At 42.9% G+C, this 24,551-nt stretch overlaps 1 protein-coding gene across 1 annotated transcript; it reads right to left on the reverse strand.

Annotated features, from left to right (window-relative positions):
- Positions 1-5,302: 5,302 nt before the first annotated feature.
- Positions 5,303-23,821, reverse strand: LOC311506936 (serine/threonine-protein kinase BRSK1-like; the record flags this gene model as incomplete). The annotated part of the gene is made up of 20 exons (XM_084571092.1): positions 5,303-5,768; positions 5,875-5,964; positions 6,920-7,028; positions 7,309-7,410; positions 7,551-7,674; positions 8,230-8,278; positions 8,604-8,880; positions 10,431-10,491; positions 11,755-11,905; positions 12,068-12,165; positions 12,786-12,950; positions 13,548-13,579; positions 17,009-17,155; positions 18,720-18,788; positions 18,865-18,898; positions 19,216-19,332; positions 20,817-20,957; positions 21,075-21,160; positions 23,306-23,400; positions 23,734-23,821. 20 exons carry the CDS (start codon positions 23,819-23,821, stop codon positions 5,560-5,562), a joined length of 2,244 nt encoding a protein of 747 aa, XP_084427218.1. The 3' UTR covers positions 5,303-5,559.
- Between the last annotated feature and the right edge of the window lie 730 nt (positions 23,822-24,551).

A 24,551-nucleotide genomic window follows, 5' to 3' on the forward strand; every position in this document is an offset into this window, starting at 1 on the left:
TCTGAACGGGTTTCAGCGGAGGCTCCGCTCAGAGGGGAGCAAAAAGCTCAGTAAGCCTCTTTTATTCTTCCTAGCTTTGCCGTTCTGTTCTTTAACTAGTTTTTATTTTCTTTCTCAAAGTGGATGTAAGGTGAATGATGCTTTGACCTCATGTTTAAAAAAAGATGTAACCCTTTCTCTGGTGCGAGTGTGCAACGTTAAACCTCCCCGACCTCTGGCCTTTTTAGTTTCACTGCTGGATTCTCCTAAAGGTGTCAACTGTGAGCACTGGGATGGGACAGGAAAGCCTCTAACTACATGAGAGGTGGAAAATAAAAGAGAGATAACACACACACACATACATCTACAGCAAAACTTAAGTGGAAAAATGTTGTTTGATTAAGTCGTCCAAGGCCGTGGCGCCATTTCTAAGAGAAAAAAATGGACAAATAGAGAGAGCTATCTAAAATGATTTCAGAACTATGTCAAAACTTCAAATATCAAATATTATGTTCTGAAAATATCAAGTTTGCATTTGGATTTTAATCCCTCGTGTAAGAGATTCTAGGATGTTGAAGCACAACTGCTAACCTCAAGACAAAAAAACAAAACATCTGTGCGGTGTGGCAATTGAAAGTCAGTCAATGCTAACAAAATAGGTGAGCTGTTAGCGTTGGCATTTTCCAGCAGTGCCTTGAACTAACTATTATCTTTAGCATGCTAACATGCTTGCAAAGATAATCCTAACACACTAATGTCCCACAGGTGTAATGTTAGCTATGTTCCTATTCATAGCAGAGCATGATATCATGCTAACATTTCCTAGTTAGCGTTAAAACTATTTCATAAAAGTGAGTTTGATGCTGATCCATCTGTTAAATACTGACAAATATGACCATTTTCACCTGCTGTAATAGATGAGAAGAGAAGATCAAAAACTAATTTGGGTTAATTCTGTGCTTTGAGCTAAATCTTAACTAAAGCATGCTAACAAACTCGCAAAAAGATAATGCTAACACACTAAAATGTTTTGTGGCTGTAATGTTAGCTATGTTCCCCTTCTTAGTAAAGCATGGTAGCATGCTAGTATTTCCCTCACATAGCTCACATGTTGGTGGTGCTGGATGAGGATCATAACCTATTAGCTAACTGTTAACTTTAGCATGCTAACATGCTCGCAAAAAAATAACGCTGACACACTAATGTTTTGCGGGTGTTATGTTAGCTGTGCTCCCCTTCTTTGTTAAGCATGATAACATGCTAACATTTCCTTCCTTTGCTCTGAAGTTCAGCTAACAATTTGAATAAAGCGAGTTTGAAGCTAATCCGTCTGGTAAACACTGAAATAAACGACAACAAATGTTCAACTGCCGCTTGTGCTAGATGACAAGACAGGATCAAAAACCCCTGTGAGCAAAATGTTAACTTTAGCATGCTAACATAATTACAAAAAGGATAATGCCAACACACAGAGGTTTATGGGTGTAATTTTCCCCTTTTCGGTTAAGTATGATAGCATGCTAACTTTTCATAATTAGCTCTAAAGTTCAGCTGATCGCCTAAAGAAACTGAATATGATACCGAGCCCTCTGGAAGACACTGACTTAAATGACTGCCGTATTAACCTGTAGGTGGATCAAAAATGTTAACACTAGTATGTCAAAATGTTCGCAATAAAGGTAACGCTAACACACTAACATTTTGCGGGTGTAATGTTAGCTGTAATCCCCTTTGTATTAAAGCGTGATAGCATGCTAACATTTCCCTACCAGCTCTAAAGTTAAGCTAACTGCCTGAAGAAACTGAATTTGATGCTAACCCATCGTGTGAACACTGAGATAAATGACAATTTTTAACTGTGGATGGGAGCTACATGAGGATCAGGGTTCATTCTGTGGGGACCATGCATGTCTGTAATGTTTCATAGCAATCCACCCAATAGTCACGATATTTCCATCACACCAAAGTGGCAAACCGAACGACAAATTTCAATTTGCAGACACCTATCAGGACCGTAAAAGACCCTTAATCTGAAAGGCCCTTGTGTGTGTTTTGTACATACAGGCACACACACAAACACAGACATCTTTGAAGTAATCATGAAACATTCCAGTAGCTTAGCATCCTGCTGTCTTTTGCCTTAGGTGTCAACAGAAAAACAAAATAAACTGAACAAACAGTAAACGACTTCCTGTTACAGCCAGATTTTGGTATAGCAACATAAAATGTGAACAACTATAGAAACAAACCAGACAATAAATGAATAAAATCAAACTTGAGGGAGCCAGTATAAAGCAGGAAAGTGTTTTGTTTTTTGTTTGTTTGTTTTTTTTGCAGCATAGATTTGGAAAAAGAATAAAAAGAGAAGGAATTTTTCAGTTTCTGTCAGGGGAAAGCTATTTCGCTTTGCAGCATGAGACATCTTGTAAATTAAATTTCCTGGTCTTTGAAATCATCTCCTGCTTGTGCATTCATGAAAAAATAAAATCACACTTTTAACACATACACAACAAACAAATAAATACATAAATAAATAAATACATTTTTTTCAATAAATATATGGAACAAAAATATTTCTATGACTCTCGCGATAATTTCAAAAGAAAAAAAAAATAACTTTTTGGACATTGGCATGGTCGGTTGGTGCCATGCTTTATTTGCTGCTCGCAAACATAAAAACACTGAAAGTAAAATAAAACATATGAAGGTCAGAGCGGAGTAGAAAAACAAAGGATAAGACGGTAAAAAATAAAACGAGCACATTTCATTCTTTAACTGTGGCTTCATTTTTCCTTCCCAGGCAGTTTGCGTGCAGAGTTTTTTATAACAACAGACACACCTGAGGGCTTTTTTTTTCTTTCATTGCAGCTTTCTTGTTTTGCCTCTTGTGAAAAGTACATTATTTGTTCACCGCTCTCGTTTCCTTTTGTTTTCTGAGAGGCGGAAAGGACTGAGGCTTGTTGGGGGTTTTAGAGTCGCCCTGCAACATTCTGGGTCTATTGTGAAAGTAAACGGAACGTGGGGAGGGTTTCGGTTGCCTAAAAGTGAGCCTAAATAGCTGAACACCTGTTTGACAAGCCTCTTTAGTTTAGTTCAGTTTAATCTCAGTTAAAGGAGGGGTGTGTGTGTGTTTTTAAGCCACTCTTACTACAATATTCACATGCCAATATTTGCACTGAAGAAATTAGTCGTTGCACTAATCCTTCCTCCTCTCCATCATCAACGTAACGTGATTAATTCCTCATACATTGTAAAAGATCCAAACAAAACAGCTTAAGAATTCTTGCAAAGGCTTGGCAAAAGCTAATATGAGTTAGTTAGCTAAATTAAACTAAAATTACAACTTGATAAATATGCGTTTTGAAGGCTAAATTAACCAGTGAGCTAATAATTAGGGTATAGCTAGCAAGCTAAGACCACAATTAATCTAAACGTGGTAGTTATGTATAGCTAGCTAGCTAGACAACTCACTAACATCAGCTGTCTAGTTGTAACTTTGACCGATACTGGGAATGTCGCACAGCTACAGCTAGCTATTTAGTAGCTTCAACAGCAAAAGTAGCTGAATTACATTATTTCGCTAATCCAACCACAAGGCTAGCAGTGGGTGTGAGCATGCTAGAATAATGTTGCATTTAAATGGGGTCGTGTTTACTGTGTTCATAAGAAGAGTTCCTGTGATTAATGACCTTGAAAATTTTCTGAAGGCGCTGAAAGAGTTCTTGAGTTGTGTCATGCTTGCTAATGTTTTCCAAAATGGTGGAGGCCATGAAAATAAAAAGTAGTCCTTGGCGTTCAGGTGGTAAAGCATGAGAACTGCTGCTAGGCAACTGTTGCCGTCTAGAAACCCCAGAGGCTAACAGATTAGCAAGCTAACAACCAGGTAACTTAATGTAGGAAATGCAGACGCATAATTCAAACATGTGTCTGTTGGGAATATCAACATTTTCGTCAGATACATTAGAAAACTGATAAGAAAACTATATGACTAAATTAAAGTATATTCGTTTACCGTCAACATTTATTGTTAGCTAACACGTCACAGCTTATGAACTCTATCAGAAAATATCCACTTATAAGGTCATAAACACCACGATCTGACTTTTTGCATGAACACAGTAAACACGACTCCATTTGAAGGCACAAAGTTGTATTTTATCATCTGTATTAGCAAGCTAATTGCGCTAACACTTGCTCCACGTGGTGGTTGCACTTGACTGCTATATCGCCTGGAGCTAAAAGGATAAAAGCAAACTCTCACAAGAAAATCAGTCTTTAAAAAGGTGGTTGCCTAGCTCTGACTGGATAACTACTGTTCATTCATTCATATTAGCATATTAGCTCATATTAGCGTTAGCTGAACACTTGCATCCACTTTGGGTGAAGGTATAGTCTCACAGCTTGAAAGTTAAGCAGGAAAACTACAGTTTAAGTTTTTTATATATGGCATATGAATGTTGTAAAAGGGTGGACTAAAAAAAACAACTATCATTTAACTAAGCTAGCTAGCATTTCTAAGCTAGCTTAAGAGGCTTTTGGCTACTTATTCTTCTTATCTCCTTCCCTTTCTATGTTTAGTCTATTATCTATTCACCTCCCGGTCTTCCATCAGACGTTTTCACTCGTGAGGGGATCCTACCTTTTGTGACTAGTGTCTTCGAAATGGGGCTCAATCTAACTAGCTATCCACTTATTCTCCTCCGTTAAAGGCAATATGGTATCATAGCTTTATCAGTGTAACTCAGAAATAGTTGTGGAGGGCTTTCGCATACACTCAGGGAAGGGTGGTGTGTTAAATTGATATTCACCTTTCTGTAGGGCTCTTACGACATGGCCCACGTCTGATCCGTTCGCCGTCCTCTGCTCTCAGACTCTTTGATTGTTAATTTTGCTAATCATTTCTTGATAAAATCCATTTTAACAATCAAGACTCTTCCTTTAACTCGTTTTTTTGTCGCCTTGCTTGAGAGCAAACCTTTTTCGTCTCTGATTAGAGAGTGAGGGGAAGAGAGGAGAAGCGGGCTTCCTGTCATGTGACTCGCCAGGTGCGGCTGAGGAGATTTGCTGACTCAGGTGACAGAAGGAAATGATAAATGAGAATGCCCACGGTCTTCCTGAACCATTTCCACAAATGACCGATGGGAGGTTTCCTGTTGAGTTTCAACCACGTGTTGATGGTCGGTGTGAACGTTATGTGCTTTCATTGATTTGTTGGAGCAGGTGAATGTGTTTCCCTGCCTGTGAGCTTTTCCAGTTATGGTAAGATGGGACGTTTCGGACTTCCTTTCTTTAGACTCATCCTTCCGGGGTGAAGCTACTCTAGAGATGAGCTCAACCCGTCTCCCTGCAAATACGCATTTTTGTCGAAAGTCAGACATTTATTGGGAATTCTCCGTCGTGTCTCCTGGATCAGCTTCAAGGAAAACGTTCCCCCTCTTCCATCCCATTGCTTGGGACTAAGAGTATGAAGCAAGGCAGGAAGTAAGGAAGTAGGGGAGGGAAGAATGTGGGAAGGGACCGAGGGGAGGAAGAGATAAAGGCCAGGCCGACGACCCTCGCTTCTCTTCCGCGACATTCTTTTCAAGGGTGAGACTGTGTGCCGTTGGTCGACGAGAGCAACCTGGTCTTGTCCTTCCCGGACTCTCGCCTTTGTAAGGCAGTCCCGCTGCTGCTCCCGCTGCAGCTCCCGCTGTCCGCCGCGCGCTCCCGGTCCGATCCGCTTTCCGAACGCCGGGAGTTCTGACGCGAGGGGGTGCTGGGCTGGCGGGAAAGCTGACCGTTCTTCTCATCTGAGGGCGAAATTAAATGGGAAACGAGTTAAATAAAGGATTAGGCTGCTGCTGCTGCTGCTGCTGCTGCTGCTGCTGGATGTGGGTGCATGTGTGCACTACTCACCAACCAGTGCCTGCACAGAAGGCTGATCATGAGTGCTGAGGAGCTGAGCTTGAATGGTTTCCACTACTCTTTTGAACCTGCGACTGGGACCTGAGAAGAGAGAGGAGCAACTCATTAAGTTTGTCTTAGCCGAGAGTGCATTAGACAAAAATGGCAGAAGCGTTTGACAAAGATCCAAAACTTGAGGTGAATATAAGTAAAAAATGCACCCTGCAACTGAAACCGACGTCCAAATTCTCGCAAGCTGAATCACTGAAGTTCTAGACGAGCCACTTTTGAATCAGATTTGGTAATTTATTATCATTCAGTTACTGTTATTAAATCACATCCTGTTTGTTGCCCTCGTGTTTGTATGATTGTGGATATTGATGGCTGTATGAATGGGGTCTTTTCATTGTTCAGATGTGGCACGATAAAGCATAAAACATCCAAAAAAAGAAAAGTATTCAACGTGTTTGTTAGAAGTCAGAGGATGTTTTTGAGTAAATAAGAAGAAAAATGAAGAATTTGATCACAGGAAGCCTTAAAGAGACAGGAACATCCTGCTTCAAACACAGGCTGAACTGAGGGGTGCATAAACAGCCAGCAAACAGTGAATCATACACTTCTTAAGCTGTAAATAATTGAAAGAGACTAATACATAGATCTGGAAATGTGCATGAAATATTTTCTAAACATATTTAAGTATTTAACCTTGAGCCTTCATAGTTAAAATAAGTACAGATACCGAAATTCAAATCAATCTGTAGACCAGCGTGCACACGTTTATCCTAAATCTGCAACTAACATTTTTGGCCACTAGGGGGCGGTGGAAACAACCAGAGAAGGTCTACCAGAACTAAAAATACCCAAGAAAACACACTACTGAACACTTGATGTTTAAACAAGTATTAGCCTGTGTAAAAAAACAAAAGAATGATATATAACATTCATTTACTTCTTTGTGATAACATCTATCATATGAGAGCGTCTCCGGCTTTGTCTCTCTCTCTCTCTCTGTCTCTCTCTCTCTCTCTGTCTTTCTGTCTCCACATCATCTTCCTACCTGTTATTAAAGTGAAGGTCACACTGTAGATGCCCATCTCTCTTCTCCCTTCCCTCTCTGCTCGTTCCCTCTCTCGCTCCCTCTCTCCCTCAGAGAAAGCGATGTCCACCTAACGGAGGAAAAAGGACGAAAATGAAGAAAGGATTTCCTTCCTTTTTCGAGGACTCTGTGTTATCGTAGCCTCTTTTAATGCAGCCTAAAGGCAGGACTTTCTGTTTGTAGGTTAGATGCTTTATGTAAGGTATAAACAGACCAAAACAACTTTTTAATTTCTTACTTATTTGTTGTGAATTTGTGTGCAAAGATAATATTTACTGTATCACAACTGCAAGCATTAAATGTAAACTCAATATCAGAGCTGAAGAGATAAAGAAAGGAAATAATTATACTTGGAACTTGACAGGTTTCTGGAAGACAGAGGGGCCGCCAGAGGACTTGTACTCTGCCCGGAAACTGTTCTGAGACACCACACTGTGGCTGAGGGACGGGATCTGCGACGGAGGACAAAAGAAAAGAAGGATTTTAAGATCAAGTCCCGAAAATCTGCGTTGTTAACACCATGAAGGGCGACTCGCATTTGTGAGATTATTATTATTATTATCCGCTTATCCGGGCTCAGTCGTATACTCACGGAGAGAAAGGCGTGGACGATGTCGGCCTTGATGGAGCTGAGCGGCTTGTCTCTGATCATGACAAAGATCTGCTCCTCTTTCTCCAGGCTGATGAAGTTGCCGAACCAGGACTTCTTAGCCAGCCTGCAAATAAAGCAGGACAGTTACAGTCGCATCTATAACCGCTGACAACTAGCATAGCCATAAGTTAAAAAATAAAAGAAAGCCTTAAATATGATTTGTTGGCAGAAACAAGTTAGCTAAAGCTGTAAATACAGAGAAACCTGGTGAAAGTCCAATATTTACTCTGGTTTAGCTCTGTTTTTGGTCTCCTCCACCTACTGAGAAAAATATCTATCTCTTTAGCTTCTAAATGTAACACTATGTTCACCAGCACGTTGCAGCAATTTGCAGACAAACATGGGCTGATTTTAAATATTATATACTGGTTATTTTAAAGCGAGAGAGTCACAGCTTTTTAATTCTTCTGTACGTCCCTAAAATGTAGAGGATTGACAATAAAAAGTCCTTGAATCTTGAAAATCTTGGACCAAAGAAAAGTTATCTGCTTCTAAGCTTAAACTACAGTTTGAAAATAACTTTTTACAAGCCTGCAAACATCTGACAACAAAACAAAAAAGCCCAATTTGTCTAAAATTGTTTTTCATTTCTGGAGAATTGAGGCATGTGCTCACTTACTCTGGACTGGACTCTGGAGTCAAACTGGACATGTCCTCTGATGTAGGGACTAAAGCATGAAATATAGACGGAGACGGAGAAAGAAAGAAAGAAAAGGGCAGTCAGTCTTGATGACAAGCTCTAATTTAATTGCCCTAATTACACATTATCACAAAATCAGATATTACCCAACACAGCCTCAGGCTCTAGACCGGGACACGTGCTTGTGTCTTGGTAATAATAGATCTCGGATGCAGACTAGTAGAACTCTGATTCTTAAAACTGTTAGCGGAGCATCGGGTTCACACTGATGGAGAGTAGTGTGGCTTTGTTCCTCGGCCTAAAGACTTATTTTAGGATGTAGCGTTCACTTTGTGCTGCGAGTCTTCGCTCACCTTGCAGTTTGCGCCGATGGAAGCGTGGAGAGCCCAGCAGGTTGTTCTTGAACGAGTTGAGCCTTGTTCTCCAGTGGCCGGAGCTCGAGGCGGCCATACCGCCGCTGCCGCCCGGGCTGGAGGGCGGGGTCAGCGACAGCGAGGCCCCGCCGGCTCCGTCCGCTCTGGAAGAAGAAGACGAGGAGGAAGAGGAGGGAGGGGTGGTGGAGGAAGGGTGTTGGATTTGGTGCACGGGCGTGCCCAGTGGGGTGGGCAGCGGCGAGCCCTGCGGCGTGACCTGCGACACAGGAGGAGGGGTGGCAGAGGAGTTAGAAGACGCATGGACGTTCTTGGACTTGAAGACAGACGGGGAAGGGAAGTTGAAGAAGCGTGGGATGGGGGAGAGGATAGGGGAGGGGGAAGGGGAGCGTGGCGTCTGCAGAGGGAGGGACTTCATGGAGTTGAGCTGGGGCCGGTCGGCGGGGCCCTTTGAGGGCAAGGTCTGGGTTTTTGGGTCGGGCGGCGGGCGGGTAGGCCGAGGAGCGGTGGCACTTCCTGGCTTGGGGTCTTTGGAGGAGGAAGCGGAGGTGGAGGTGACTTCTGATTGGCTGAAAGTGAAGACCGGGCTCTGATGGGCACACAGAGAGAAATGGAAAGGAGGAAAAACAGGTATGGAAAGATGAGAGAGGACGCAATGGTCATGACACGTGATTCATGATTCATGGACACGATACATCAACAAGCCTCAATTAGATGCACCAAATGGAAGATGGCTCTGGTGATCTCTACCCTCCTGGACAACTATTTGTCTTTCAGTCCCTTTTTTGTTGTCCATGCCAGGACATGTACACAGGCTTTTGTATGAGGCAGCATGATGTGTCTATGAAACGAGAATGTGTATGACTGAAACTGTGACAATATGATGGAAAGACATGACTAGCGAGGACAAGTTATCAGAGGAAAGAGAGTCACATCACAGGAAATTTGTTTTTGTGTTTATGATGACCAAAACTGATATCTATACACTGACGCTCCTGGCGTGTTTTACTGTATTATATAAAGTATATACTGCGTGTTGGACTGCAAAGATGAGCATGATAAGATAAAATCAGTCCATTATATGCCAGGCTGAGTGATTATTTTCATTAAACTGGGCACTAAAGCTCAAAACTAGAAGTTAGATTGACTTCTCTACCATGTCGACTTGAACAAAAACGGCATTTTGAGGCTTAGGAATTTAGTAAGACTCAATTGAACGTTACTGTAAAAGGAATAAATGCTGCAGTTAAACTTTCAGCTGCAAATGAAGCATTTAAACGTATACATCAGGAGATTAAAGGGGGCAGTTTGTACCATTGTGTCCTAAAAGTACCCATGTTCACATAAAAATAAACAAAAGCTTCTTTGTGTGACTGAAACGCAGCTTCAGAAAGTATGAGTACTTCCTTATTGTTGCAGTTCACGTCTACGTTTGTCCAGACTCATAATATAAGTAGTTAAGACTTTGTGGAAATTTGATAAAAGTGTTTAAGAAAAAAGTTTGAGAGTCACTTTGTTGAGTTACACCCAAAAACGTGTTTTGTGTCGTTGACAATGACCTTTGATCACATAACTACTGTAATCAGTTCATCCTTGAGTCCAAGCAGATGCCAAATTGCTGTTAGTGGCTTCAAAAGAATCGGCGGGACAGTTGTACGAACTTGTGAGAACCAGAAAACATAATGTTACTGGCGTAGAGGACCAGATTATCCCAAGAAAATCTCTTAATCTGGAGACTCTTTGCGCTTACGTAATGTAAAGTACAATTGAACAGAGAAGAACAAAAACAGAGCGGAGTGAAGATCTTACCCTGGGACTGCTCAGAGGACTGGGGGAAAGGCCTGTGGATGCTCCGCTGACCGAACGAGACCTTTTGAAAGCAGCAGAAAGTCAAGATTAACAGTAGTCACAATGGTTTGACACAAAAAAAGGTCTCGGTTGCTAATGCAAAGTTTCTTATTCAAACTAATATTTGAAATTCGTTAATACACAGGATTAGATGTTACAATCCCTTGTGCCAAGACCTCAGGCAAAACACATTTAGAGGCCCTGTCCAACTGAGAAACCCTAACAAACCTACGGTCATGAGATATGAGGATTAAACCTACAATCTAAATGAACTAAGTAAATGCTGCTGGCTTGTATGGCCCACAGAGCAGCTAACCAAACAAAGAAATATCGCAACCAACCAACATGAAGACATCAGATACCTGGCCTAGTCAACAGCAGCAGCTGATGTTCACGCGAAGGATGGGAATAACGGAAAAAGGTTAGTTCCCAAAGACAGACGAATGTCCAACAACCTCAAAAGTTGGTGAAAGTTTTGGTTTCGTAACTTAGCAAGGGGTTAATGTTATATACGCAAAAACGTTGCAGAAAGTGAGTTTGAAATCAGTCTTATGTCGTGGCTCCCCTGATCGGTTTCCTTTGCTCTTTGCCGCCATGCAAATACTGGAATCAATTTACATTTTATTTATATAGCATCAATAAAAACACAAACGTTTTAGAATCTTTACAGAACCCAGAGTCTGCAAAAGCAAGCAAACACAAATTTCAACTGTGGCAAGAAAAAAGTCCCCCAAGAGGAAGAAACCTTGAGCACGACCATGCAGCTCATATCGTTAAGTCATTTTTTGGCCACTGTCTATATCTATAAATCTATAAAAAATACCAATGTGCTCTCTAAAAAATTGTGTTTTTTCTTGTTTTCTGAAAATGTTAAAATATGACTTAGGCAGTTATACTATGAGGTAAACAATATGATGGGGAAAATGTGTAGATAGCAAGAGTGAAAACTAATTTGAATAGCGAGAAAAAAATTGAGGCTAGGTGCAAGAGATAAGAAAGTAGAGGATAGGTGCTAGGTGCAAGAGCTAAGAAAGCAGAGGATAGAAGCTAGGTGCAAGAAATAAGAAAGTAGAGGATAGGTGCTAGGTGCAAGAGATAAGAAAGCAGAGGATAGGTGCTTAGTGCATCAAGGGAAGTCCCCCAGCAGCCTAGACCTTTATCAAAAGGTCTAGTTTAGCTTTATCAAAAAAAATAAAAAACGTTTTAAGCCTAACTTCATTTAGTTTGTAGCGTCCGTGTAGTTTCCGCAACTTGAAAGCACACAAACAACAAAGTCTGTTCGTACCTCTGACTGTGTGCATTAGTGTCCAGGGCCCTGCGAGGTGGGGTGGGAGACCCCTGGTCTGTGACACTGAGGACCTCCAAGCTCTTCCTCTCTGGACGACAGCGGCCATGACGCGTCAGCATGGGGGAGTCCACGCGCTTCTTGGGTGGGTCTAGGAAGACAAGAATATTAGTGAATAAAAAGACATAAAAACAAACAAGTTATCCTGACATTTGGGACATTTTTCAGATATAAGGGAAACTAAAATTTACTGTAATAGTTTAGATTTTGGTTCTTGGTTTCAGTGTCATGCTTTTTGGGCGCCTTTTCTTACCAGCGTCGTTTCTGGGAGGCAGATCCTCGTCCTCGCAGCTGGGGTAACGCTCCTTCCTGTCCAACAGGAGGTAGTAGATCATCTTCTCCTGGTTCTCCCTGCAGAGACAGATGAAAGTAAGAAACAAAAACAAAAGGTCAAAAAGACAGGTAAGAGAAGGACAGAAAAACTGCTAGCATACTAGCTAGCTAGTTAATAATCCCACAAATATATTCAGCAAAGAATCTATCGCCATCGTCAACACCAACATGATGTCAACTCTTAAGTTACCAATTTACACATTTAGCAGACACAAAATAATGTTAGCACTTATTTGGACTCCAATATTGTCTTTGCCTTCGCTAAATGCTAAATGCTAAATGCTAATCAAGAGGTTTATAACTATTTTGCTGAAAATAGCTGCTGGCAGTGACGGATAAAGTAGTTGAGGAGAGTGTCAGGCTTGGAATAGTTCAGCATTTAACCATAAAAACCAAAACGATAAGCTAAAATATGCAAAAAAAAAATGCTCCATAGAGCTGAAAGGAACTGCAGAGCTGGGTAACAACTCTGTGCAGCGTTGTCGCTGAAACAACCAGTTTCACATTACATACCGTCATTTGATCCATTGTTGATAAAAATCAGTGATTAGTGCAGCCATGCCAACACGTTTACCTCTCAGTGACGTACTGTTTTGCCATGTCAAAGTGGAAATGTTTGATGGGTCGCATTTACTCACTCCTCAGTTGTAAGGTCCTGTGTGAGTTTGCCTCGGTCTCTGAAGCACCCCAAAGAGTACATGCTCTCCAGGACGTCGGGGTCCAGATCCGTTAAAGACAGGATCCTCTTCACGCACACCCGGCGAGGGGGAGGCTGCTCTGGGCAAGGCTCGTTGCGACCGCTCCTGAATGGGGAAAAAGGTTGACTGGTATTGTATCGCACGACTTTCAATAAAAGTAGGGTTGAGACAGAAGGAAAAAACAAGTGTTTTAGTTCAAAAGCCCACACCAGAGGCCTTAGTTAGGACTAAAACTGGAGGTTGTAATTTGCAAAACAATACATGTGGCATTATGGATTAAACAAGAACTTTACTTATTTATACCATGAAATGAAAATGTAAATGTTAGCATAAAAAAAACGCTCTATTTCTATCTTCATGCTTTGAGTTACTTTTGGTTTCCACTTATTTTCTTTTCGTACATGCACAGTGAAAAGATAAATCCCAAAATAGATCACAGGCCTCTGCCTCATGACAGATCATGTCCATGAGATCAGGGAACTTTTAAAGCTTTCTTGTCCTTTGATCATATATCACGGTTTTCCACTGTGAACTCAAAGCAATGTTGAAGTTAACAAGAGGAAATGGAGATTTATACTCTGCTAGCTTGCATATAGTTATTTTGTGGATGACGGTGGATGTAAATGGAGCAGTTTGAGCTAGTAATAAAATATACAGAGGGGGTGTAGGTGAATTGGATGGAGGATAAGTAAATGTACTTACTGGTACCAGGCGTGTTTCTGTATTGCTTCTAGCTGTAGTCAACAAAAACAGAAAACAGCACTTAACAGCACTGAAAACAATATATATTCGCCATGTTTGCACCCATTTTTTCCAACCGATTTGAAAGTGTTTAAATGTCTGGTGAGTCACTATAGTTTGCCAGATTATGTAACAAAAAAATAAACATATATTTGAGCCCATGACGCACTTATGAAATGATACGAAACTAATCACTTGCATTAACAGCGTTTGGAAGAGAGTGTTTGTGGAGACATTCTCACAATATCAGAAGCAGCACACAGTCATCTTTCAGGCCAAGACAGTAGGCGGGGCTAAAGGTCAACTGTCTGACACTGACTAAGTTTGCGTGGGAAATATTTCTTCAACACGACTGAAATCATTGTGGTTTGAGATTCAAACTTCACCGTTTACTAAATAAAACAATATGATGTACACCAATCAGGCATAACATTATGACCACCTTCCTAATATTGCGTAGGTCTCCCTTGTGCTTCCAAAACAGTTGTGACTCATCAGAGAATGGACATGGACCTGTGGTGTCTGGCAACAGGATGTTGTTAGTGGGGGGTCTTTGGGTCCTATGGGTTGAGGGGAGGGGGCACAGATACTTGATCAGTTTGGGATCGAGTGAATTTGGAGGCCAGGTCAACACCTTGTGCTGTTCTTCATGTTTTTTTTAGTTATTCCTAAAGCGTTTTTAGGAATGCTGCATCCTGCTGGGGATGGCTGCTTCCATCAAGGAGTGTCATTGCTATAGGGTGGGGGTGCCTGGTCTGGTCTAGGTGGGTGCTACATGTCTAAGTTACATCCACACCAATGAATGTCAGGTCCAAACGTTGAATTGTCACAAGATGGTCAATGTTATTTACTTCTCCTGTCAGTGGTCATAATGTTGTGGCTGATCTGTGTTTACTTGCCCCAAAACATCAACCAGAATAGAACTATTTCGACAAGCACAAAGAGGTTCAACTTTATTGAGAACTCTGAAACGATTCAATGAAGGAAGATGACCAAGATGCACATGGACTCCAGCTCTGTTCAAACAGCTGGTTGTTTTGCTACCTCCATGTTTTTGTCCTTCCTGGAAGCTTGTCATGCCACCTAGTGTCGACAAACGTGAGAAAATGTGCTCAGATCAAGTGTTTGCATGATTATCAGGCGCTAATATTTTCCTATTCAATGGATCATCAAGGATTTACACCTCAATCTGAATGAGGTAGCAACAAACGGATCTAATGTCAAAATGTTTGGATCTGGATTGTTCATTCATTCACTCATTTTCTGTAACCGCTTGTCCTGTGAAGGGTCACGGGGGAGGTTGAAGCCTATCCCAACTGTCATTGGGCCAGGTCGCCAGCCCATCACACCTACGGCCAATTTAGAATCACCACTTAACCTAATGAACATGTCTTTGGACGGTGGGAGGAAGAACCTGGAGAGAACCCACACAAACTCCACACTAACCACCACACCACTGTGCCGCCCGGATCGCTGCATAGTGAGGTTTAAAAACACCCCTGCAACTACCACTTATTGGCAAATAGGTGCTACCAAAGAGAAACGATGCAGTGAAATCTTTCTCCAGTACGACCAAATACCACCAGAATTACTTCAACTAGAAAACGTTTTGCACGCTAAACTCTCATATAGCTGCAGGCTAATGTTTTCATAAACCCCAGGAACAGTTTTCAGCCTGTAGCCACCCTAAATCCTCTCACATACTCTGCATTAGGACCGCATACGGCGGAAGTCATCCCGTCAGTGCTGCACAGCATCTCTTGGGGTTAGAGTAATGGAGCAGCTGCAATTCTGCAAGCATGTGAAAGGAAAAGTGGGTCTCCTGCGTGAACGCTGTATTCACAGATCTTGCGGGGAGGAAGGTCGGCGAGCAGCTGCAGTGAAAGCTTTGCATTTTTTAAACTCGCTATTAAAGGACCTGCAGAGGCGAGACACTTCAACGCTCCTATTCTCCTGCGTGATGCGTTATGAAGTATTGAAAATGTGTGGGTTTGTTTCCTGATGCTAACTAACAGATATATTGTTGTGAAATCCGTCTCGGATTGTGCGGTGGGTGGTTTCCACGGAGGCAACTAGCAAATAGATAGATGAGAAAGAGAGAAAGAGAAAGAGGGAGAGAGAGACAGTCTGACCTGGTTTCAGGCTCCATTAATCAACAGCTCATCAGACGAACTCACAGCTTTGATTAAATCTGCTCCGTCGTAGCTGCATGACTAACCGGACTATTTCTTTCTCTCTCTCTGTCTTTATTTTGCAGCCCGCTGTGAAACACATTATCGCAGTTGTCCCCAACTCTCCGCCTCTTAAGCGTGAACTAATTTCACCCGCACATGATTGCTTTGCCCGAGCCCTCGCTTTATAACCCGAGCGCAGTGGAACTTTCTCGAGCTGCCCGGCCTCACTCAGTCATTCATATATTCGTTCACTCACTCCCTCTCTCTCGGTCTCTCTGTCGCTCTGTCGCCTTTCAAGAACTGCTTTCAGGACGGAAATCTGGCCTTTAGGTGAAAAGGATGAAAATCCTGCCAACGGTGAAGCCACTCGATTATCCATCTTCATTCGATCTTCTACACAAACGCAAATTTTATCCTTCCTTCCCTCCCTACATCTTGCTTTCTATGAGCTTCTTCTCCCAATAAACCATCTGCTCTGCCGCTTTCACCCTCCTCATCTTCTCCCCTTCCTCCGTCCCTCTCTAAGGTCTTGTGTCAGGTTTCATTTCTGTCACATCTCGAAGCAAAGCCCCGGGGCAGGGTCTTTTCTCTTTCGCTTTCCTTGCACCCTTTCAAACGCCTTAGCTCGTCTGCCGTAAGAGCTGCCCCTCCTTTGTTATTGCTGCTACACCTGTCAAGCTCTCCATTCAGATGCACATTAATAACACGGGCAGATTTAGATTTAGTGGAGTGGTTAAACCAAGGAGATGGTAAAACCTTTTAGTGAGGAGAGGACATCCACCAAGCCCACGTACGTACTGTACGTCATGGGCAAGGAGGTTCGGATAGCTGAGCACAACCGATGCTGAGGAGGCTCAGAGATTACGCAACAAGATGCTGGGGATCTACAGTGCTGTGGCAGTAGCATCAGTACAAGAGATGCCAGCAGAATCAATAACACAAGGATGGAACTACCATTGGACGAACCCTGGAGACGTTTGTGTCTACAAGGAGCAGGAGGTCGAAGACGTACATTATGGATAATCAAGAACTAACTAAACGCAGCCTAAATGGGAAGGAACGAGCTAGTTAGCAAGATATGCTAACGGTTTACATGCTGCTCCCTTTCTTGCTCAGTCACATCTCCTTCACCCTCTGCCCAACAACTATTGATTTTCTCTAGGTTTCTGCCATCATTGCACTACAGTGTATTGACAATACAGTGATTACAAATGTCACTGGATTTACGCTCCCCTTTCCCTTCCTTACCGTGAGCCTCTTGTCGGCGTTGACTTCTATCATTCCTTTGAGCAAAGCTTGGCAGTCGGGAGGTATAAAGTGGGGCATGTGGAACACTCCGCTCTTCACTTTCTCTAGAAGCTGCCGCAGGTTGTCGTGGTCAAACGGCAAGGCACCCTGGGAATGGACAGGAGAAGGTGGTTACGGATAAAGAGGTGAAAGTATATGGATGATTTTCTCCGTCCTAGTCCATAATTACTGGATGGTTAGCCATGAAATTGATAGCAATAAGTATAGCTTGCAAATAATTGCTTTTCCATTTGTGCCACCATGAGTTGTTCCGAGTTGCTATGTCTCAGAGTTTTAGTTGGCATGGGATGGATTGTCATAAAACTTGGTGCGCCCATTCGTATTAGACTGACCAGGTCTCCAGCCAAAATCCTTTTTTTTTTTTTTTTTTTTTAATTTGCCCAGAAACTTTGGATCGTGACCAAATACATGCAAATAAGACATTTAAATTCACTGCCAGCAGAGGGAAAGTGCTGCTAGAAGTAATTTATTACACGGCTCACTTGTTTTTTTACATCCTCATACCCTTGTTAGCGGAGACCAAGAGCAAAGAGTGAGTTGCTTGTCAAAGCGCTGATTGTGTTTACATGTGGATTAATGTTGTACTGACTTTTAAATGAGTCGTGTAAACAGCATAGTCTACGTTGTTGTATTTTCCAATTAAGGAAGTGATACAGTGATATTAGTCTGGTTTAAGGAGCATTCTTTGTGCATGTACACCGATCAGGCATAACATTATGACCACCTTCCTAATATTGTGTAGGTCTCTCTTGTGCCTCCAAAACAGTTGTGACTCATCAGAGAATGGACATGGGCCTTCTGAGGGTGTCCTGTGGTGATTGAGTGAATTTGGAGGCCAGGTCAACACCTCGTGATGTTCTTCATGTTTTTTGGAGTTGTTCCTAAACTGTTTTTGTGGCTGCATCCTGCTGGGGATGGCTGCTGCCATCAAGGAGTGTCATTGCTATGGGGTGGGGGTGCCTGGTCTGGTCTAGGTGGGTGCTACATGTCTAAGTAACATCCATGCACATCAATGAATGCCAGGTCCAAAAGTGTCCCAACAGAACATTGTATTGTCACAAGATGGTCAATGGTATTTACTTGTCAGCTGTGGCTGATCGGTGTATGCAGCATCACGAAAATCTGTGTCCCAGTTTTGGTTTTTACGCAGTCTGCAACACATAGTCTCTCTTTATGGTCAGCTCTGCATGTTGTACAAAAACCAACAAGCCAACAGTTTCCAAGGCTGGGTTAGAGACTCGTGCCCAAAAGAAAAAGCCCTCTTCCATTTCTAGTTGAAAGGAGAAACATGGATATGGGATATGTACAAATATTGCATTTGCAGCCTTTTCCAGAAGGAGGCTGAAGGAATGCAAGGTCAAACGTGTCCGCCAACAGTGGCAAAGTGTCAAGCACGAGCGTCTCCATCTGTTTGATGTTAATTGAAGTGGACGTGGCTGCATATAAAGTAGGAATATTAGCATATAAACACACTAGGAATGTGATTTTCATTAATTTCTCTTTTGGAATAAGGACAAAACCTGAACATACAGCGTTCCCTTAGAATTTAATACTAATAAGCAGTGTGCTTGTTGTTCTGCATGAGATACTGATGAGCAAATGCCTAAAAATGAAAAGACTTGAAGCAGAGAGGGTTGTCTCGTCTCCTTACCACAAGAAGAGCAAAGAGGATGACTCCGCAACTCCAAACATCTGCCCTGCGACCATCATACTTCTCCCCCTGAAGCACAAACAACCTTTTAGAAATGCAAACACACTCACACACAAAAACATGCACCGAGAGTGAAGTAACTTACCCGTATGACCTCTGGGCAGGCATAGTGAGGAGATCTGTAAAGGAAGGAGTAGGACATAATTACACAGAGAGGGAGATAAAGGCATGCAGTGCTGATTTATGAGAGCACAAAAATTGAGGACACCTCCTTGTTAATCCACTGAATAGACTGAATAGAAGAATCCAGGTGAAAGCCACAAGCTTTTACTAATTTTATCTGCTAAAGCCATATTCCGCCTGATGGTTCGGTTTGAGCTTTTAATCAATACTTCCATCGATTACGTAAAAACAAAGACGGAGTCCGGTTTTTGAAACAGTTTAAAAGTAAACGCTTATACCCTTCACTTGTGCGTCATCTCGTCCCAGTACTCACCCACAACTGGTCTCAAGCAGACTGTCCCCGACCTGTAGCGAGGCCATGCCAAAGTCTGCTATCCTGATGTTGTTCTTCTCGTCCAGGAGAAGATTCTCTGGCTTCAAGTCTCTGTGACTGGACACACAAAACACACTGATACTTAGGCACACGAGCCAGTTATCTGCAAAATAAATTATGCTTCTCTGATAATATTCCGGTACTGTTGCTCAAGTAGGATATGTGTGCGGTGTTGGTAGTTTTACAAAAGCGAAGGATTTGAGAGGTTTTAAACGCCAGAGAGTTTGCTAAATAGAACTGTCGCGTCCTTGAAAAAAGCACTTGGCAGATTGAAAGAAACCATTTACATCCTCCACTTTTATTGTCTATCACATACCAAACACAATAATCCTTGGAGATTTGAAAGCCCGCAAACGGTCAGTGTAGCTAGGTGCATACGTAGTTAGCATGTTAGTAGATTTTTATCGTCTTTGTGTGGGAAAACTTTGACAACATGCTACAAGTTGTATTCATTGGATTCAATGATGCAACAAACCGACGCGTTTGTTGCATCACATGGTGCTCAACGAGTTTATATGTGTTTGTTTCACCAGTTCTGCTTGAAGCATCCAACAATGGCAATGAGTGCTTGAGCAACGCCGCAACTGTGACTCAGCGATGTAAGCTAGCCATGTTTGGCCATTTTGTAACTTTTGACCTCACCGAACTAGGAGCCCTTCATGTGAGCTGGGTTCTGCCCAAGGTTTCTTCCCATTAAAAGTGAGTTATTCCGTACCACTGTTGCCTTAAGGCTAATTTAAAACACTGTGGGACATAGACGCTGTAACCTACCCACATAGCCTACGCCGGTGTGAGCCATTTATACTCGTGCACTTGTTAGTCTGGCTAGTTGGCGCTGTGTCATTTTTGCCAATTTCTACTTCCTGCTTCACTTTCAACAATGGCAACTGAAGCTTTCGCCGAAATTTTGCAAGTCGTACAAATGTTCGTACCTCCGAACCCCTCAGTTAACCTTTCCTCGATGTGTTCCATCTCTATTGATCCAAAACAATCAATCTGAAAATTGCTGAGATGGAGAAGCAGCCGGAAATAATAAAGCGGAAACACGCTACTACCAAGCGGACCAATCACAGCTCTTGCGGTCTGCGTCGCCAAAGGGCATCGTAACATTTCTGGCAAGGTGAACGTCAGGCTGCGGCGTTAGGGTCTGCGTATGCTCTGCAATGTCGCAGAAGCCTAAACCGCCTGTGAGTGCTTGCTCTGGGGGTTTAAGGCCAGGTTTTGTAAAGCGTCTTGAGACAACTTGTATTATTATTGACGCTATATAAATAAAATTCTGGACTCTGATTGGTCCACATTACTGTAGCTCTGCCAAAAATACAACCAAACCTTGACGTCTGGAAAGATAAATTGCAGTGTGAGCGTACAAATCTTGTGAGAATCCAACTGCCTTTCAAGGCAACATGTGTTTTTGCAACGATCAATCAATATACATAAAACTCCACCAAAGTGATTACTTACAATTACTGACAGGCTTTTAAAGAAATAAAAAATATTCTGATCATAAATTTAAAAAAGGGCTTGCATAGCTTCTCACAGACCATATGGAGTGACTATGGCAGAAGTCGAGGGCGGAGATGATTTGTCTGAAGAACTTCCTGGCCTCTTTGGGGGTGAGCCTGCCCTTCTTCACCAGGTAGTCAAATAGCTCTCCGCCAGACACATGCTCCAACACCAGGTACCTGGAGACGGACAGAAGAAATTTGCACGCCATACGGTGAACAGTTCTCTTATTCAAGGTTGGTTCTGGCTCAGATGGTGAGGGTCAGCAGAAATGAGAAAGATACAGGGATACTCACAGGTATTTGTTATTCTCATAGACATCATACAGCTTGAGAACGTGAGGGTGCTCTATTAGTTTAAGAATAGCTATTTCTCTCTCCACCTGCGTAGACGGAGGGAGGGAGGGAGGGGGAGATGTGGAGAAAGGTTGAGAGAGACAAAGAGTAGGTTATAATGATGGAGATGGAAATGTCAGACGGAGGAGCTGGAGGTAAATATGATGCAAGACAGAGAGCGGGAGGAAGCAAGTATAAAAGGAGGAGTTAGGGTACAGTAAAAGACTCAGTTTTACTATGATAAAGTAAAAACGAATGTAATTATGAATGAAATGCACCATGTGTTGCCATCCATGACAAGCTAGCTCTACTCTGCTATGTGCTAACCTAGCTAGTTGCTAGCATTTAGCTCCTGACTTACCAAAAACCACAAACTATTCATGAACCAAAATGAACTTATTTGTCGTTCATTTACTGTCTGAAAAAAGGTCCCATGCTGGTCCCCCAGAAGGGGAGGGGCTTTGCTTGTCTATGCTCAGCATGAGGAGTTCCCTTCCTCACAAAATTCAGTCTTTTGTTGAATTCAAAATAATTTATAAAGACTCAAGAGTCTAAGTTAGTCAAATGAGCCAAGCATTTTGATTTGATTTTGCGTTATTTCCCTGGACAGTGGCAGCGTAGCTTCATATTAGCTTTGGCTAAATGTGTTAGCATTCTGGATTTTGCAGCCGAGACCAACCATTGCTAGTCCGCACAAGCAAGCAATATTCCAACTATTGTGTTGCAGTGGATTTAAAAATATCCCCCGAGCCTTTCCTTTAGATGCAAGATCTGTCATGTTTCATTTCAGCACTCAGCAGCTGCACATAGCATGACCTATTAAACAGCGTCACACATGGCACGGACTGAGGCACAGTATCGATTTCCTCTCCACATTGGGGTATTGATCGTGCCAAAGCTGCAACATATAGTCTGAAGCGGGCATAAAAGTTTTGCTTCTGTATCACGTCGAAGCCCCGGAGCAGAAAATTCAAAGTGCAAAGGAGTGTGAACATGACATAGCTACTTTTACTCTCTGTGGTTTTACGGGTTTGCAACAAGCTAACGCTAGCAGATAGAAGCCTAGCAATGCGGTTAGTGGCAGTCCGCAGAGAAAATAGTCAATGGGCAACTTTCCAAAGCAAAACAAATTAGCAATACTGTATAAAACACAGGAATCAAGAGCCCGTGCTGCATACAGGGGGTCAAGGCAACACTCTTTTGCCCTAAAGTGTCCCTTGTGCAACCTCTTTTAAAAGGACAGACTTCTCAAAGCTGCCGGCAATCAGCCACATTAGAAACGCCAACATGAAAAGAGCTTTTTTAAAATTTCATTTCAGCAGCTTTCATCAGAGGGCCTAATTAGCAGTGAGTGAAACCGTCCCTATTGTTCGATCTGGAGAAGCAGGGCCCACACACTCGGCAGCTCCAAGTTACAACACACTGACAGTTTTTTTTCTTGACAAAAATAAAGACTCAGAAGCTATTTCTGCAGACCGCGAGCTTACGTAATTTCAGCTTCGTAGCCGCCATAATGACAGTCACAGGGACTTCTGGCGCAAGGAAGTTAAGAAGTGCTTTACAGGGATGTGGCAGAAATAGAACATTTCAAGACAAATAGGCAAATAAAATCAAGTAGAAAGAGTTTTGAGAAATAATTTAATCAACAGGCAGGAAGTTCCCAAACTGACGGGGCCCCTAATCTCTATTAAGAAAAGTTATGTGCAGGGAAGGGACAAGATTTTGGTACTGGAAGCTTTTTGGTTTCAGTTTGTACCTTTGGTTTCAGTTTGGACCTTTGGTTGCATGCATGCTTGTACGTCCAACACCTTAAACAAAGCCACTGTTGTGGTTCTAAGCTACCCAGATGTGGATGCTGTCTCTCAACTTCAGCTCCTTTCTTGCGTCTTAGTTTGCAAGAATGACAAATGACTGGAAAGTCTTGGACCGGATGTGCGCTAAATGTTATCCGGATAGCCGCTGGATGCACCAGAATCCCCAAGAGGCGAAGTCATCAGACGACAGCTGATGGGTTCCCTGATTGGAGGAGCCCTGACTGCAAAAGCTTGGCCACCTTTAGTCTTGCAGAGCTCCGTCTAAGGATCTCAGGCTACGCAGCAATTTAGCAACACTATCCGAACCGTTAAGTGCTCTGAACCTGATCAGTGAAAGGCTCTAAAACTGACCAAAACAGCTGTGGTCCGATCTCGTACCTTCATTAGGACCGATTCGGAGAGCTTCTCCCTGTTGACGATCTTTATGGCCACCTTCTGCCCCGTTATGCAGTGGACGCCCAGCTTCACCAGCCCTGAGAGGCGGACAGAGGGAGGAAGAAAGTGTTTGAATATCACAAATCGTGATGCAGCGTGAAAAACAGGAAGGAAGGAATGTTCATAAATAATTCAAAAAGCTATACAGACTGTCACAAACTCAGCTCAAAGGAACAAAAAAAAATGACTTTTTATTTAGAGGCCTGCTGGGATTTCTTCTCCCTGACCAGATATTTTAAGAAAGCGACCGTGGAAGATAAGAAGAATGAGTGAATCAGTGATTTTGCATTTGGATGAACCACCCTAGAAACCAGTGGTGTACCTTTAGACGCCTACTGACCCTTACTAGAAGACTCTAGGGGGGTTCCTACCTGTCTGTCCCTTCCCGAGAGTCTTCTCCAGCCGGTAAGGCCCCACATACTGGCTGGACTGGCCCACCGTCAGCTCCTTGCTGCTCATCCTTCCCGAGATGAAATTTTGTTCCTGATATAAGGCAGATCAAGAAAGCGTTTGGTGCTTCTTCTTCTTCTGCTGCTGCTGCTCCGTGCGTAATTCCGTAACGCACATCACAGGCGGCGTAGGGGACTGGTCGTGATCTAAAGCCGGGCCCTGCAGGCTACTCCCATGCACTTGTTTGTCATGCGGTCAGGTTCCGCGCTGGGGAGTGAGCACCGGCCCAGTTTCCACTCCGCGAGGCCTCGAAGTAAAGTCTCACCGCGGCGCAGAGAGCAGCATCGCCCCGGATTGAAGGTAGAAAAAGATCAGTGAGAGAGGTGGACGTGTGAGGTTTGACCGGTGATGGGAGATGTCCACATAAAAACCCACCTCCCCTTGCTATAAATACCAGTAGTTTAAAGCTGATTGATCCCGTGTAGCTTATGCAGCTGGCCAAAAAAGAAAAAAATCTTATCCAGACCCTGGCAGGGAGGCTACATTTACCACAGATTGATTCCTGTAAGAGCAGAGTCTCAAATATCCTAAGTCAGAATGCCCTGATTGAATCCATGCTCAGATCGATATCAGGGACCCCCGTCCTCCTCCTCCTCCTCCTCCTCCTCCTCTACTGCTGCCGTCCTCAAATGTTTTTATAATCCACCCAAGCTCATACATCCCCCCTTCCCTCTCTCTCTTTCTTTCTTTCCCCCCCTCTTGTCAAGCCCAGGCCTCGTTTGGTCAAGATCCGCCGTTC

The sequence above is a fragment of the Chelon labrosus genome (genome assembly GCF_963514085.1).
Source record: "Chelon labrosus genome assembly, chromosome: 21".
In the NCBI taxonomy this organism is placed as follows: domain Eukaryota; kingdom Metazoa; phylum Chordata; class Actinopteri; order Mugiliformes; family Mugilidae; genus Chelon; species Chelon labrosus.